Genomic DNA, 14,779 nt, shown 5'->3' on the forward strand with positions numbered 1-14,779 from the left:
AGGTCTCGCTGCCCAGGCGGGTCTCGAACCCGCGGGCTCAGGCAATTCACTCACCTCAACTCCCAAAGGCGCGGGATTACAGGCTGAGCCACCGAACCCAGTTTAATTTTTGATTTATTGTAGTGATGAGGTCTCGCCAAGTTGCCCAGGTGGGTTTTGAACCCGCGGGCTCAGGCAATCCGCTCACCTTGGCCTCCCAAAGCTCTGGGATTACAGGCTGATCCACTGTGCCCAGCCAGGATATATGTTTTCACACAATTCTTTGCACTGGAGCTGTGTCTTAGCCCCAGAGAGGACTGCACTGGAACCTTGACAAATATTATATTATCTCTCTGACATATAAACCTCAGGGAATTTTCCACTTCCTGTGATAACTACAAAGGGAACACTCCCAGAAAAGCATTCCAGGAGATATCAGGCTGGAGAAAGTTTGGTGAGCATGGCTTCTCAGCTTTCCCCAGTCTTCCCAAAGATGTAGTAAAGTTGTTGTTGCTGATGGTGTTCTGCTTGACAGGGCAAGTCCCTGACAGGTTGTATGTAGGAGACCCTGAGCAGAGAGTTACCAGGCCTCTTACACCCACATTCTTTTCATTCTGGTACTCCAGCAAAATGACGCCATCTGGGTAACAAAACTGTTTTTATCAAGCTATATCCTCTGACTCTAATGTCTAGGTTGTGGGTGCAATCGTGCTACATAGACCACAGGTTAGATAATCATGACCAGGCTGCTAGCAGGATGGGACTTCTTCCTCTCCCTACTTCACTTTCTCACCACCTGCCTGCATGTCCTGCACCTCCAAACAAATAATTTGCCTGTGAATCTTTGTCCCAGCTACATCTTCTGAAAGAATCCAGTCTTCAGCACCTTCTTAGTTATGACACCCACACTTAAATTATTAAAGCCGAAAAGTTAACCAATATTTTTACCCTCTTCCTGAATAATACAAGGACTCTAGAAGAGCAGTCCCCAACCTTTTTGGCACCAGGGACTAATTTCATGGAAGACAATTTTTCCACGAATGGGGGTGGAGGGGGATCATCAGGGATTAGATTTCTCATTAGGAGCGTGCAACCTAGATCCCTTGTGTGTGCAGTTCACAGTAAGGTTCTCACTCCTATGAGAATCTAATGTCACTGCTGATCTAACAAGAGGCGGATCTCACTCTGTCACCCAGGCTAGAGTACAGTGGCACCTTCACAGCTCACTGCAGCCTCAACCTCCTGGGCTCAGGTGATCCTTCCACCTCAGCCTCCTGTGTAGCTGGGAATACAGGTGCTACCACCACACTCAGCTATTTTTGATTTTTTGTAGAGATGAGGTCTCACTATTTGAGTGAGGTCTCAAATCAAAACATAAAACAAAATAATAAAAATTTTAAAAAGAAACTACCTCTTGCCTAGTCTTGGAATTGTATCAGAGAAGATTCAAATTATCAGAAAAAGCCATTGAAAAAAAATTTGTTTTGAGTTGGAGTCTCACTCGTCACCCAGGTTAGCCACCCCATGTCGACCTGCTAGGCTCCAGTGATCCTTCTGCCTCAGCCTTCCAAGTAGCTGGAACTATAGGCACATGCTACAATGCCCAGGTAATTTTTGATTTATTGTAGAGACGAGATCTCACCAAGTTGCCTGTGCTGGTCTCAAACCCCTGGGCTCAGGCAATCCACTCACCTCGGCCTCCCAAAGTGCTGGGATTGCAGGCAGAGCCACCAAGTCCAGCCATAAACTTTTAAACTGCAAAATCTGTGTGAGACTAAATTTTGTCATATATTTCTTTCCCTTTTTTTTTTTTTTTTTTTTTGGGGGAGGTCTTGCTCTGTCATCCAGGTTGGAGTACAGTGGCCCAACTATAGCTCACTGCAACCTTGAACTCCTGGTTCCAAGCAATTCTTTTGCTTCAGTCTTCCAAGTACTGGGACTATGGGGGCATGTCACCATACCTGGCTAACTTTTTAAAATATGTTTTTTGTAGAGACGAGGATCTCACTTTGTTCCCAAGTTGATTTCAAGGGATTGTCCTGCCTCAGCTCCCGAGGTGCTGGGATTACATGAGGCACTGCTCCTGGTCTCATATTTTTCCTTTTTCCTTTTTTTGAGGGGGTGATGCATTTTTAAAAAATTTTTAAGATGTGTGGTACAATTCAGGGTTCGGTATACAAATGTTCATTATGCAGGTACCTCTGTTGATGAGGTGTGCCCCTCCCTACCCTGGCACTTTCCCTTAACTGCCAATCCCACCCCTCCTCCCCTGGCAGCTTCCCACTACCCAATCCCTTTCTTATAGTATTGTGATAATTGTTCAAGGTCCACTTATAAGTGAGAACACGTGGTACTCTGTTCTTTGTTTCTGTGATAGATTACTGAGTATGATAGACTCTAAATTCATTCAAGTTGCTGCAAAGTCCATATGTTTGTCCTTTTTTTTTTGAGTTGGAGTCTCACTCTGTCGTCCAGACTGGAGTGCAGTGGTTGCTCCCGGCCACCGCAACCTCGACCTGCTGGGCTCTGGTGATCCTTCCATCCCAGCCTTCCAAGTAGCTGGAACTACAGGCATGCGCTACCACGCTCAGCTAGTTTTTTGTTTTTTGGTTTTTTTTTTTTGCGTTAGAGTCTCACTCCATTGCCCTGACTGGAGTGCAGTGGCCGCTCCCGGCCACCGCAGCCTCGACCTGCTGGGCTCCGGCAATCCTTCCGCCTCAGCCTTTCGAGTAGCCGGAATTAAAGGCATGCGCTACCACGCCCAGCTGATTTTTTGATTGATTGTAGAGATGAGGTCTCACTGCCCAGGTGGGTCTCGAACCCGCGGGCTCAGGCAATCCACTCACCTCAGCCTCCCAAGGCACAGATTACAGGCTGAGCCACCAAGCCCGGCTTGTTTGTCCTTCTTTATGGCTGCATAATATTCAGGGTGATGCATTTTTATTATGGATTGGGCATGGAGGAGCAGCACCATTGGCATCTCGAGCCAGGCCATCTGCTATCCTCAGGGGAAGTCCACGTTTTCCCAAGAAACCAGAATCAAGAAGGAAAAAGCTCTTGGCTGTGTCACCACTCCTGCTGCTTGGCCGGTGCCTGACGGCTTCATGCAGGACGCCTGAGGCTCAGCCTGGGAGAGTAGCATTTACCTAAAGCTTTTTCTTTCCTCCAAAAAAGGAGGGCTGGCTTCTAGAAATAGCTGTGCACTTGAACGTTTTGAGAACTAATCTCAAACTTTCTGCTTCTCCAACAACATTACGAACCCATTCCTGCACTGTGACATGTTTCTTGTACATTCACAAACGTTTCCAGAGCTCCAGAACCACGAGTGCCTCCTCCCTGTCCTGTGTGCTCACCTCCCAGCAAGCTGGGGGCTCTATACACCACTTCTCCTAGAAGTCCTGGGACTGGGCACTCTTGGAGGTCTGGAGGTCCGTATGGAGTTTGTACATGTGGTTCAGGGCCTGTGTGAGAAAGGGCCGCCGGTGTTGATCTCCTTCAAGGTCAAGTTGTTCAGCTTGGCTTGCACCTTCTGGTATCTCACCAAGCTGTTGGGGGACACTCAGAGCTTGGCTATGCACGTGTCCTACATATCCTTGACCAGGGTCCGGATCTCGTCTGCTTTTGGGATGTTGTCTGAAGCATGATTCCCCAGGAGCTTGGTGAGTTCCATGTAGTAAGGGCTGGGCATCAGGGTGAAGGTCTCCTCCTGTCACTCGTGGTCCCTCATCACCTCCAGCTTCTCTACGTCCATCCACGCTGGGGGCAGCAGGCGACGCCTCTGTCTCTGCTTCAGGTTGATGGCCAACCACAGTGGCCCCTCCACCGGCAAGCCAGGGCTGAAGTGTTCCAGGTTGCTCCCAATGAGGTAGATATTCTACAGGCTGAAGTTGGGGATGATGGTCGCCAGCTCCTTCTTGGCCAGAAACTCTACTTTGGCCACGTCCATAGTGGCACAAGTGGCCAACTGGGACCCACTGACCCCTCAGTAATGTCTGGGAGGAGGCACCATGGCCACCATTTCCCCATGGGTCTCATATTTTTCAACCACAGCAACATATTGCAAGATACTGACAGCATAAGCAGATATTGGAAACCAGATTTCTTCAACTAAACCAGACATTAGAAAGACTTGCAAACATGTAAAAACAATGCCATTGTTTTGTGCTGCTATAACAAAATACATGAAACTCATTAATTTACAATGAACAGAAATGTATTGGCTCAAAGTTCCAGAGGTTGGGAAGTCTAAGATCAAGGGGCTGGCGTCTGGCTAGGGTCATCTTACTGCATCATTCCATGGCAAAGAGAGAACAAGAGGTTGAAGTCAGTCTCAAGACCTCTTTAATCAGTATCAATCCATGGGGTGACTCCATGACCCAATCACCTCCACTTGGTCCCCACCTCCCATTGCTATAGCATTGGGCATTAAGTTTCTAGCACATGCTTTTTTTGAGGGACACATCCAAATTACAGCAGTCACTATTTTCATTGAAATTATATTTTATAAAAGTGGGGGGGTGTTTTTGTTTTTGTTTGAGTCAGGGTCTCACTCTGTTGTTCAGGCTGAAGTGCAGTCGCATTCTGGCAGCTCACTGCACCCTTGACCTGGGCTCAGGTGATCCTTCCACCTCAGCCCATCGAGTAGCTGGGACTCCAGACCAGTTTTTTTTTTCTTTTGTAGAAACAAGTTCTTGCTTGGTTGCCAGACTATTCTTGAACTCCTGGGCTCAAGCAATCCTCTGCCTCAGAGTCCCAAAGTGCTGGGGTTACTGTGCCCAACCTAAAAAATTAAAGTTATTTTTCATAAGATATTGTTTATGTTAACATGTAAAGGTTTATTACTATTTTAAATAAATTGTACCCTCAATAATTCTTCAAGTATTCAGGCATAAAAATAAAATCACCCCCATTGAATGGAGAAACATTGGGCTGGACTCAGAACTTTTCAATTGCAACATTCAAGTACTACAACAAAATGGAACAATGAGTGAAAGTTGTGAGGGAAAAAAATTAGTGACTATAGTGGGCTGAAAAAAATGGTCCTCCAAAATATATCCACATCTGTATCCCTGGAACTAATAAATGCTGCCTCAGCAGAAAAATAATCTTGGCTGACGTATTAAAGATCTTGAGATGAGACGATTATCTTAGATTATCTAGATGGACCCTAAATTCGATTAGAAGAGAGAAACAGAAGGAGATTATGCAGTCAGAAGAAAAGGAGGCGATTCAACCACGGAGGTAGAAATTGGAGTGGTGCATCCACAGACTAAGGAATGCTTGCAACTACCAGAAGCTGGAAGAAGCAAGGAATGGATTCTTCCCCAGAACCTCCAGAGGAAGTGCAGCCCTGCCAACACCTTGATTTTGGCCTAGTGATACTGAGTTCAAAGTTGTGGCCTCCAGAACTGCGAGAGAATAAGTTTCCATTAATTTAAATTACTAAATTAGAGCCGGGCTCGGTGGCTCAGCCTGTAACCCCGCGCCTTTGGGAGGCTGAGGTGAGTGGATTGCCTGAGCCCGCGGGTTCGAGACCCGCTCGGGCAGGGAGACCTCATCTCTACAATCAATCAAAAAATCAGCCAGGCGTGGTAGCACATGCCTGTAATTCCGGCTACTTAGAAGGCTGAGGCGGAAGGATCACCGGAGCCCAGCAGGTCGAGGTTGCGGTGGCCGGGAGCCAGGAACCATTCCTGGGAGTGCAGGAATGGGTTCGTAATGTTGTTGGAGAAGCAGAAAGTTTGAGATTAGTCCTCAAAACGTTCAAGTGAGACTCCAATTCAAAAAATAATAATAAATAAATAAATTACTAAATTAGCCGGGCTCGGTGGCTCAGCCTGTAATCCCGCAACTTTGGGAGGCTAAGGTGAGTGGATTGCCTGAGCCCGCAGGTTCGAGACCCGCCTGGGCAACTTGGCGAGACCTCATCTCTACAACAAATCAAAAAAATTAGCCGGGTGTGGTAGTGCGCACCTGTAGTTCCAGCTACTTTGGAAGGCTGAGGCGGAAGGATTGCCGGAGCCCAGCAGGTCGAGGCTGCAGTGGCCGGGAGCGGCCACTGCACTCCAGTCTGGGCAACGGAGTGAGACTCCAACTCAAAAAAAAAAAAATTACTAAGTTATGGTAACTTGTTACAGCAGCAATAAGAAACTAATATAGTAACTCAAAAATATTATATCTAATCAAGTTATTATTCAATTCACAAGCACATGGAAACTAACTGAAGTCATTGGCATAAACAACCAATCCTAGGATTCACAACCCTAACAGACTCAACACATATAAATATTTTGCCCCCCCTTCACTATCTTTTTTACATGTTACACATATACACTGCATAATGATTATCACAGTCACATTAATTAAAACATTCATCACCATATACACTGTAACTTAGCTTCCAAGAACTTGTTCATCTTATGACTGGAAGTTTGCACCCACGTTCTCACCATTGAAAGTTTGGCCAACATCTCACCATTTCCCCCACCTCAGTAATAACTGTTCTACTCCTTGCTTCTATGAGTTCAACCTTTTTTCTTTTTTTGAGTCAGGGTCTCACTCTCAGCCTGGAGAGCAGTGGCATAGTCATGATTCACTGTAGCCTCAACCTCCTGGGCTGAGGCGACCTTTCTGCCTCAGTCTCCTAAGTAGCTGGGACTGCAGGCACATGCCACATGCCCAGCCATACATATGTATATATAGTAAAGATGAGGTCTTGCTATATTGCCTAGGCTGGGCTCATGCAATCTCCTGCCTTGGCCTCTTGAGCTACCACCCCTGGCCTGAGTTCAACATTTTTAGATCCTATATATAAGTAAGAGCATACAGAATGTGGCTTTCTGTGTCTGGCATATTTCACTCAGCATAATGCCCTCCAGGTTCATCTATGTTGGCACAAATGGCAGAATTTCCTTCTTTTTGTGGTTGAATAATTCACGTGTGTGTGTGTGTAAACATTTTATTTACCCATTTGTCTGTTGATGAACTTAGGTTGTCTCATCTCGGCTATCATGAATAGCGCTGCAATGAACACAAGAGTGCATATACCCTTCAAGATACTGACTTCATTTGCTTTGGACATACACCCAGAAATGGGATTGCTGGATCACATGGTGGTTCTATTTTTTATTTTAACTTAATTTTTGAGAAACCTCTACAGTGTTTTCCATAATGGCTGTGCCAATTTACATTCTTACCATTAAAGTACAGGGTTCGCTTTCCTTCACATCCTTGCCAACATGTATTATCACTTGTCTTTTTTATAACAGTCAATATAACAGGTGTAAGGTGATATTCATCGTGGTTTTGTCTTGCATTTCCCTGATGATTAGTGATGTTGAGTATTCATACACCTACTGGTAATTTGTAGGTCTTCTTTGGAGAAATGTTTATTCAGGTCCTTTGCCCATTTTGAAGTTAGTTTGTTCTGTTATTGAGTTGTGTGAGTTCCTTATACATTTTGGATATTAACTGCTTATCAGATACACAAGTTGCAAATATTTCCTCTGATTCCACAGGCTGCTTTTTCATCTTGTTTATTGCACTCCTTCACTATTTTGAAAAGAAATTCATAGCACAACCTAATATTAAAAAACAAACACACGGCCGGGCTCGGTGGCTCAGCCTGTAATCCCAGCACTTTGGGAGGCCGAGGTGAGTGGATTGCCTGAGCCCATGGGTTGGAGACCCACCTGGGCAACTTGACGAGACCTCATCTCTACAACAAATCAAAAAATTAGCCGGGCGTGGTAGTGCGCGCCTGTAGTTCCAGCTATTTAGAAGGCTGAGGCGGAAGGATCACTGGAGCCCAGCAGGTCGAGGCTGCGGTGGCCGGAAGTGGCCACTGCACTCCAGTCTGGGTGACAGAGACTCCAACTCAAAAAAAACCAAAAAACAAAAAACACACTGGTCTAATGAAGGGAGACAGAAAAGAGACTGGTGGCCACGTCACATGCATCACAGATCCACTCTACATTCTCATCTTCTCACCAGAGTAAGCCACCAAGTCCAGGCTTCATTCAGCCAACCAGGCACAGTTATCATTATTCCCAGTTCTTGAACCAAGATATGGAATCCAGATTCTCTTTGACGTGCACCAATGTTGATAAATTTGAGCTAACATACAATCGGCTCTTGATTTTGTATCCTCATAATCTACTCCTGCCCATAACTGTCCAATTTTTTTCGCTGATACAAGTTGGCAAAAATCTGTTCTTTTAGTATGTGTCTTTGTTTGGGTTCCTCTAAAAGCACAGCCTGAGACAAAGTCTTGGGTACAAATGGTTTGTTCAGGAGGTGACCCTATGAAACAGAAGTGAAGAAGGGCAGAGAGTGAGACAGGAAAGGAGCACAGCATAAGGGTGTGTTACTAAGCTCACTGCTCTGGGTGACAGCACACAGCTTCACAGAACTTCCTGAGACGTGTACGGAAGGCCTCCCAGGATTGTTCAATTATTTATCTACTGACCAGTCACAGAGGCTGCCCCAGACCCACATTGTCTGGAACATGCCTGGGGGCTCCTGTGGTGTCAAAGAAGGCACAAAGACACACAGCAGTGCCTGAGATGCAGCTTGGTAGGTTCACAGCACTTACAGGTGGCTTAAAAGTATCAGTCAGGACATCAACTACCGTACCCCTCAGACTTACTCTATCCCAATTATTCAAGGTAGAGGCTGGTTATGACTTGTACAAAAGCCATAATCCAAGAGGGTTAATAGGACAAATGCAGCCCCACTCGTCATCTCTCCCAAGGCGGCAACTGATATTCATCACCTCCCCCACACCAGCATTCCAACTGGCCCACATGGCCTGCCTAGTGAGGCTACCCAGACCTTCATCTCTGAGCAGTCTGAGCCCTTCGTTGCCTTGTCTTTAGAGGCTGTGGCTGCTGAAAGTGGCTTTTCACCATTATCACTTACTATAGAACCACCCAGAAGACCCAGGTGCATCCTCTAAGCCATACCAGTTGCTGCCTGCCCCACTCTGCAGCAGCAATCCTACACCTGTATAACAATCAGGATCAAGCATCCCCCCCTTTTTTGTCTGCTGGTCCACCAGCATGAGGAGCTGAGAGTCACCTGGTAGGATCTGCAGATTCAGGCCCGGTAGAGCTGTCTTTCCCTGCAGCCAGTGTGAGTTCGCTCATGGAACTGTTTCCTGACTGGGAACCAGGCTCTAATCCAGAAGACCCTAAGGTTGTGGAGACAGGATGTTCAAATTCTACTTGTGAGTCACTGGGAATGATGATGAGAGGCAGCTAATCCCAGCCCTTGGGTGCCTCGAATCATTGAGGGCATAGCACTACATATTGGGCGCATCTATACACATTGAGTGCACATGTCCCAGCTCCTCAGAATACTGTCCTAGAGCCAGGACTTTAGCTAAGCCTTGAAGAGGTCATTCCATCTTTCCATTGGACAGGCCGCTTTTGCACAATGCAGGATATTAAAGAAGCCATGCATCCCAAGGCGACCCATACACTGCTACACCCCTTTCACTACAAAATGACTTTCTTGGCCTGAGGCGATGCTGTACATGATCCATGTTGGTACACTGAACATTCTCGAGGTTCCTGGACAGTAATGCTATGTTGAGACTCTGCAGATATGCAAGGCAAACCCATACCCAGAACAGGTGTCCATTCCAGTAAGGATGAACAGTGCCCCTCCTGGGTAGAAAAAATTGGCTGTAACCAACAAGATATTAAGTGACTAGCCAGCGTCCTCTGGGGCTGGTACAATAGCAGGGGCTTAGCATTGGTCTCGTCTGCTAACAAATCAGACAGCCAGCAGCAGTAACAATTAGATAGGTGTTGATACGAGAACGCCCATGTTGGTAGATATAACCTGTGCTCCTACTGCCGCGGTGTCTTCACTCAAGGGCCCACTGCACAAGCACAGGGGTAGCCAAGGACAGAGCTGTCTGATATCCGTCCTGTTCATCCTGTCGTTCAGAGGCACATACTTTGTGGCCATTCCTATAGGTCAGTCTTTTTCCCCAGACCTCCTCATCTCCACCTTACCTTCTTGCTCCCTCCAGGTGCCTGACCAGCCAGCAAGGCATTCATTAAAACAGGAAGTACACAGCATTTCTCCCTCAGGCCACCTCTCTGCCCACTCCCTCCATACTAAGTGGATATCCAAGTGCATCATTTGAAGTGCTGTCCCTTGAAGGAATTCCCTTCATTTTTGTCTTTTAGAACCACCCTGAATGGGACTGCAGTATAGCTGTTTTTTCTTTTTCAGCTCTTACCAACACATCTAGGTGATCATTTGTAAACCTGACCTGAATTTCTTTTTCCTGTCTACTAAGAGAGAGGCATGGGTGCAACAAGGTAGATGTGGAGCCACAGCCATCTCTTGCTGTAAATGACTGTTGCTCTCTAGGCAAGCTTGGGTCCAACTCGAAGGATGCCGTTTTCATTGTTTAATGACTTGCTACTGAGCCTCCTGACCTCTTGACTTGAAGGATCCAACAATATCTAGCTCAGGAAGATTCTGTCACACATCACTGATGCCCCAAAATCAGATGCTCGGTCTCTACTTGGGTCTGGTAGCATGCCATATGCTGTTCTTACTGGTGAGTAGTTCTCTGCTATGGAAGGCATGGTCTTGCCACAGAACCCTAGGAGTGTGCTCGGCAACTCTCCTGTTGGACTTGCCAGAGGCACCACACAAAGTCCTTTCTACCAGATAAGCTCAACCCTAACCCACTGGCTCTGTTAAGTGGCCCAGAAGCCCATCCTCCAATCCAGATCTTCAGCACAACCTTCTTTTCTCTGGGCCCCACTCAAAATTGATAGTTTTCAAATTTAGTCAATAAATAGGTTAGAATGATACTTTGGGTTTATTTGTTTGTTTTGAAGTCGGAGTTTCACTCTGTCACCCAGGCTAGAGTGCAACGGCATACTCACGGCCACTGTAGCCTCGACTTGCTGGGCTCAGGCAATTCTTTCACCTCAACCTTCCAAGTAGCTGGGACCACAGGCGTGTGCTAGCTACCACGTCTGGCTTTTCTTTTTCTTTTTTGAATTTATTGTAGAGATAAGGTCTCACCAAATTGTCCGGGCTGGTCTCGAACCTGTGGACTCAGGCAATCCTCTCACCTCCACCTCTCAAAGTGCTGAGATTACAGGCATGAGTCACCCCACCTGGCTCAAAATGATATTTCTTTCTCTTTTTTTTGAGTTGGAGTCTCACTCTGTACCCCAGGCTGGAGTGCTGTGGCAAATTCATGGCCATCCCAGCATCGACCTGCTGGGCTCTGGTAATCCTTCTGGCTCAGTATTCCAAGTAGCTGGAACTACAGGTATGCGCTACCACACCCAGCTAATTTATTTATTGATTTATTGTAGAGACAAGGTCTTGCCAAGTTGCTGGTGGAGGTCTCGAACCCGTGGGCTCAGGCAATCCACTCGCCTCAGCCTCCCAAAGTGCTGGGATTACAGGCTGAGCCACCGAGCCTGGCCCAGAATATTTCTAATCATGGTACATGCTGACTCCAAAATCCAGATGTTCATAAAATGCTATACCTCTTTCTTCATAGGGAAGTGAGATGTATAACTTGTCCTTATGTTAGAGGTGATACACTGGCTTGCCCTAGATGCTGATCCCGCCTAAAAGATTCACTGATATGGCAGGTTCCAGAATGGCTAAGGGTTTAGCACTCATCTTCTAACACATATTGCCTTAGCAAGGCCAGAACACTCGTCACTTCTTTGTTCACCATGTCCAATTAGTATAATGTCATCAGTATTACATAGAATGTGTAGATGATAAGGTCTCTAAGGACTATACTGTGACAGAGAAGAGTTAAAACAGCAAGAAGCAAGACAATGTATATGGCTGTCTTTCCCATATAAATATGAACTGCTTTTGATCTTATCACTGGGAATTGAAAGGGTTTCACCAAATCAATAATTGCATTATCAAGTGCATTAATCGGTTCCAATTAGGATAGCACATCTGGCACAGCTGATGTAACTGGGAATATTGTTTAGCTAAATTTGTGGTCCACCATCATTTACTTGGATTGTAGGGGCCATTTGGAAGAATTGAAGGGATGAATTGGTGACCACCACTTTGTCTTTGAGGTAACACAATCTCTGCAATTCCACCTGGAATGCAGTATTGCTTCTGACTTTCTATCTTGTGGAGTTTCAAGTGGGGTGAGGAGTTTCAGGGGCTTCTGCTTTGTTCTCCCTCCCAAATGGTTCCACAGGTCAGGGATCAATGTACAAGCTCTGCCCACTACTAGGTATAATCATCCCGAGTATTCATTGGGACCAGAGAAAAAACCAGTTCAATTTACCATCTGATTTCCACAAGCCCCTACTCTAACAGGAGGGTCATGATGCTTCAGGTGCCCTGGTGTGTCAGCTCAGATCCTGTATCTAATAGCCCTTGAAAGAGCTGGATAGTCCCTTTCCCAAAGTAAATCACTTTGTTAAGTGGCTCTAGGTTCCTTTAGGGAAGGGCTAGAGGAATATTTTTTGTTTAGATTTATAGTGGTTGCATTGTAGGATCCTTCCTCAAAGGGACCAAGCCTCCCTTTCAACCAATGGTCTGGGTCTCAGAATGGGCTCAGATTTAAACAGAGTGAAGAATCGGAATTTTCCACTATAGCAACTGACATTAGCCTTTTTTTTTAAAGCGAACTGTGAACAATTATCATAATACTATAAGAAAGGACATTAGCCTTTTGATAACCAATTCTTGATTTCTTCTTGACTATTCAAATAAAATGCACTCTAGTCAGATGTCCATCTGTTCTATCCCATGGTTTGACAGGCACTGCCTTCGAACACTAGAGGGCTAGTTGCCACTCCGGCCTGGGACAGAAGCAGAAACGTAGGAGGCATGCACGTGAAGCAGGATGCCCTCAATGTGAGGAGAGTCTCTAGTGCTCTCCAGGTGCCAAGGAGACATGATGCATCCCTAGGTATGGCTGCTCCAAGGTGCGAGTCTTGGGTTTGATTCTGTAATTGGTCTGGAGGCGAGGATGGCTAGTGGACGGAGCATGAAGACATTCCTTTCAAGTTGGGTTAATTTTTTTTTAAAGCCTCATCATTCAGAGGTGCGCTTCTCCTGACAAGAGAGCGTCTCGGTGGTGATCAGGTGTTTAGAGTACCTGCAGTCAAGGGCACTGTCCCAAGGGACAGACATTCGTCCAACAGATGTTTGCTGGGCCCCTACCAGGTGCCGCCCACGCGCGTCTCTCTCCCGCGTGCACGTGCGTGCACGCTCGCCCTCTCCAGGAGTCACCACACTCAGGATCGACCGCACACGGTCTGGTGGGGACTGGGGGCCGGGGCAGGCGGGGCCCACCGCAGGCTGAGCGCGCCTGGTGCGGGTCTGCAGCGCAGACCTCAGCAGCCTGCTCTCCCGCTGCTCCCTCACGGACCGCCTGCCCGGCGCCTTCCCAAGACCCCAGCCCTCCTCCCCTCGGCCAGCTTCACTCCAGGGGGCGCGAGGCCGATGACGTCATCCAGCCCACGTGACACGCAGCCGCGGAGCGCCCACCGCCCACGACGCTCCTGATTGGCCGCGGCCGCTTTCTTGGTTCCGGGCCGCCGTCCAAACAACGGCCAGTCTTTCGAGCGGCCCCGCCCAGAAGGCGTGCCAGAGGGCCCATTGGCCTTTGCCCTGAATAGGAGCGGGGCCCGGCGGAGACGGGCTGAATTTGGCCTTCGAGAGAGGCCCGGACCAGAGTCACGGAAAGAGCCGAGCGCCGGCGCGAAGAGCCGAATAGAGCCGGAGACACCCGAGTATGACCGCAGAGGGGCTGGGCCGGCCGGAAGCGAAGCCGAGAGCGGCCGGAAGAAGCCGAGCCCGTCCGAAGGGAGCGAAGCGCAGCTGGGCGTTGGGCCCGGCCGAGCCCGCGCCATGGCGGCTGAGGGGACAGCTGTGACCGGAGGCGGGGCTGCCGGCGGCCGCCTGGCTAAGGACAGCTTGCAGCAGTCTAAGTGCCCGGACGCGGCCCCGAACCGCCGGCGTGCCTCGTCGCTGTCGCGCGACGCCGAACGCCGAGCCCACCAATGGTGCCGGGAGTACTTGGGCGGGGCCTGGCGCCGAGTGCGGCCGGAGGAGCTGAGGGTTTGCCCAGTGAGGTGGGCGGTCAGGGGTCAGCGTCTCGCGTGCGCGGGCGGGGGTCAGGGATCAGCCTCAGGGCCCTCCACCCTCCACTCTGCGAGCGCCCGCGCCTGGGGCGGGGCCGGGCGGGGACCCGGGGCGCGGGCAGTGCTGCCCGCCGCGGGCTGAGCGTGCCTGGTGTGGGTCTGCAGCGGCGGCCTCAGCAACCTGCTCTTCCGCTGCTCGCTCCCGGACCACCTGCCCAGCGTTGGCGAGGAGCCCCGGGAGGTGCTGCTCCGGCTGTATGGGGCCATCCTGCAGGTGAGGAGGGAGTGAAGGCCGGCGGCGCGTTTGGGGACTCAGACTCCCGTGAAGCTCGCACCTCGTTGTGCAGGCTTCAGCCTGTGCACCACACGCCCCTGCCCCCAAAGCCGGCCCTCCTGGCTGGGCCAGTGCCCCTTGGCTCGGGGCCCTCCTGACCCGGCCCCTCCGCTGCCCGTCTTCTTCCAGGGCGTGGACTCGCTAGTGCTTGAAAGCGTGATGTTCGCCATCCTGGCCGAGCGGTCGCTGGGGCCGCAGCTCTACGGAGTCTTTCCAGAGGGCCGGCTGGAACAGTACATCCCAGTATGAGCCCCGCCTGTTCCTCCCCAAGACACCTCCTCCCCCAGCCTTCCCCCTCCCAATGTCTGCCTTCAAAGACCTCGCCCCAAGTCGGGCATTTCCCCCAACC

General features: G+C 48.9%; 1 protein-coding gene and 1 pseudogene across 1 annotated transcript in view; one reads left to right on the forward strand and one right to left on the reverse strand.

The window, feature by feature from the left end:
• Positions 1-3,368: 3,368 nt before the first annotated feature.
• LOC103274003 lies at positions 3,369-3,925 on the reverse strand (annotated as a pseudogene).
• Positions 3,926-13,652: 9,727 nt separating this feature from the next.
• The window catches only part of CHKB (choline kinase beta), a 3,379-nt gene continuing 2,252 nt past the window's right edge, over positions 13,653-14,779 (forward strand). Inside the window, exons 1-3 of the mRNA XM_008071473.1 lie at positions 13,653-14,087; positions 14,262-14,370; positions 14,560-14,673. Of these exons, the coding sequence (XP_008069664.1) occupies positions 13,864-14,087; positions 14,262-14,370; positions 14,560-14,673 (447 nt within the window). The 5' untranslated portion in view covers positions 13,653-13,863. The remainder of the gene's footprint in view (positions 14,088-14,261; positions 14,371-14,559; positions 14,674-14,779) is intronic.

This window comes from Carlito syrichta, unplaced genomic scaffold, assembly GCF_000164805.1.
Source record: "Carlito syrichta isolate Samal-C Ts95f unplaced genomic scaffold, Tarsius_syrichta-2.0.1 Scaffold113497, whole genome shotgun sequence".
Taxonomy (NCBI): domain Eukaryota; kingdom Metazoa; phylum Chordata; class Mammalia; order Primates; family Tarsiidae; genus Carlito; species Carlito syrichta.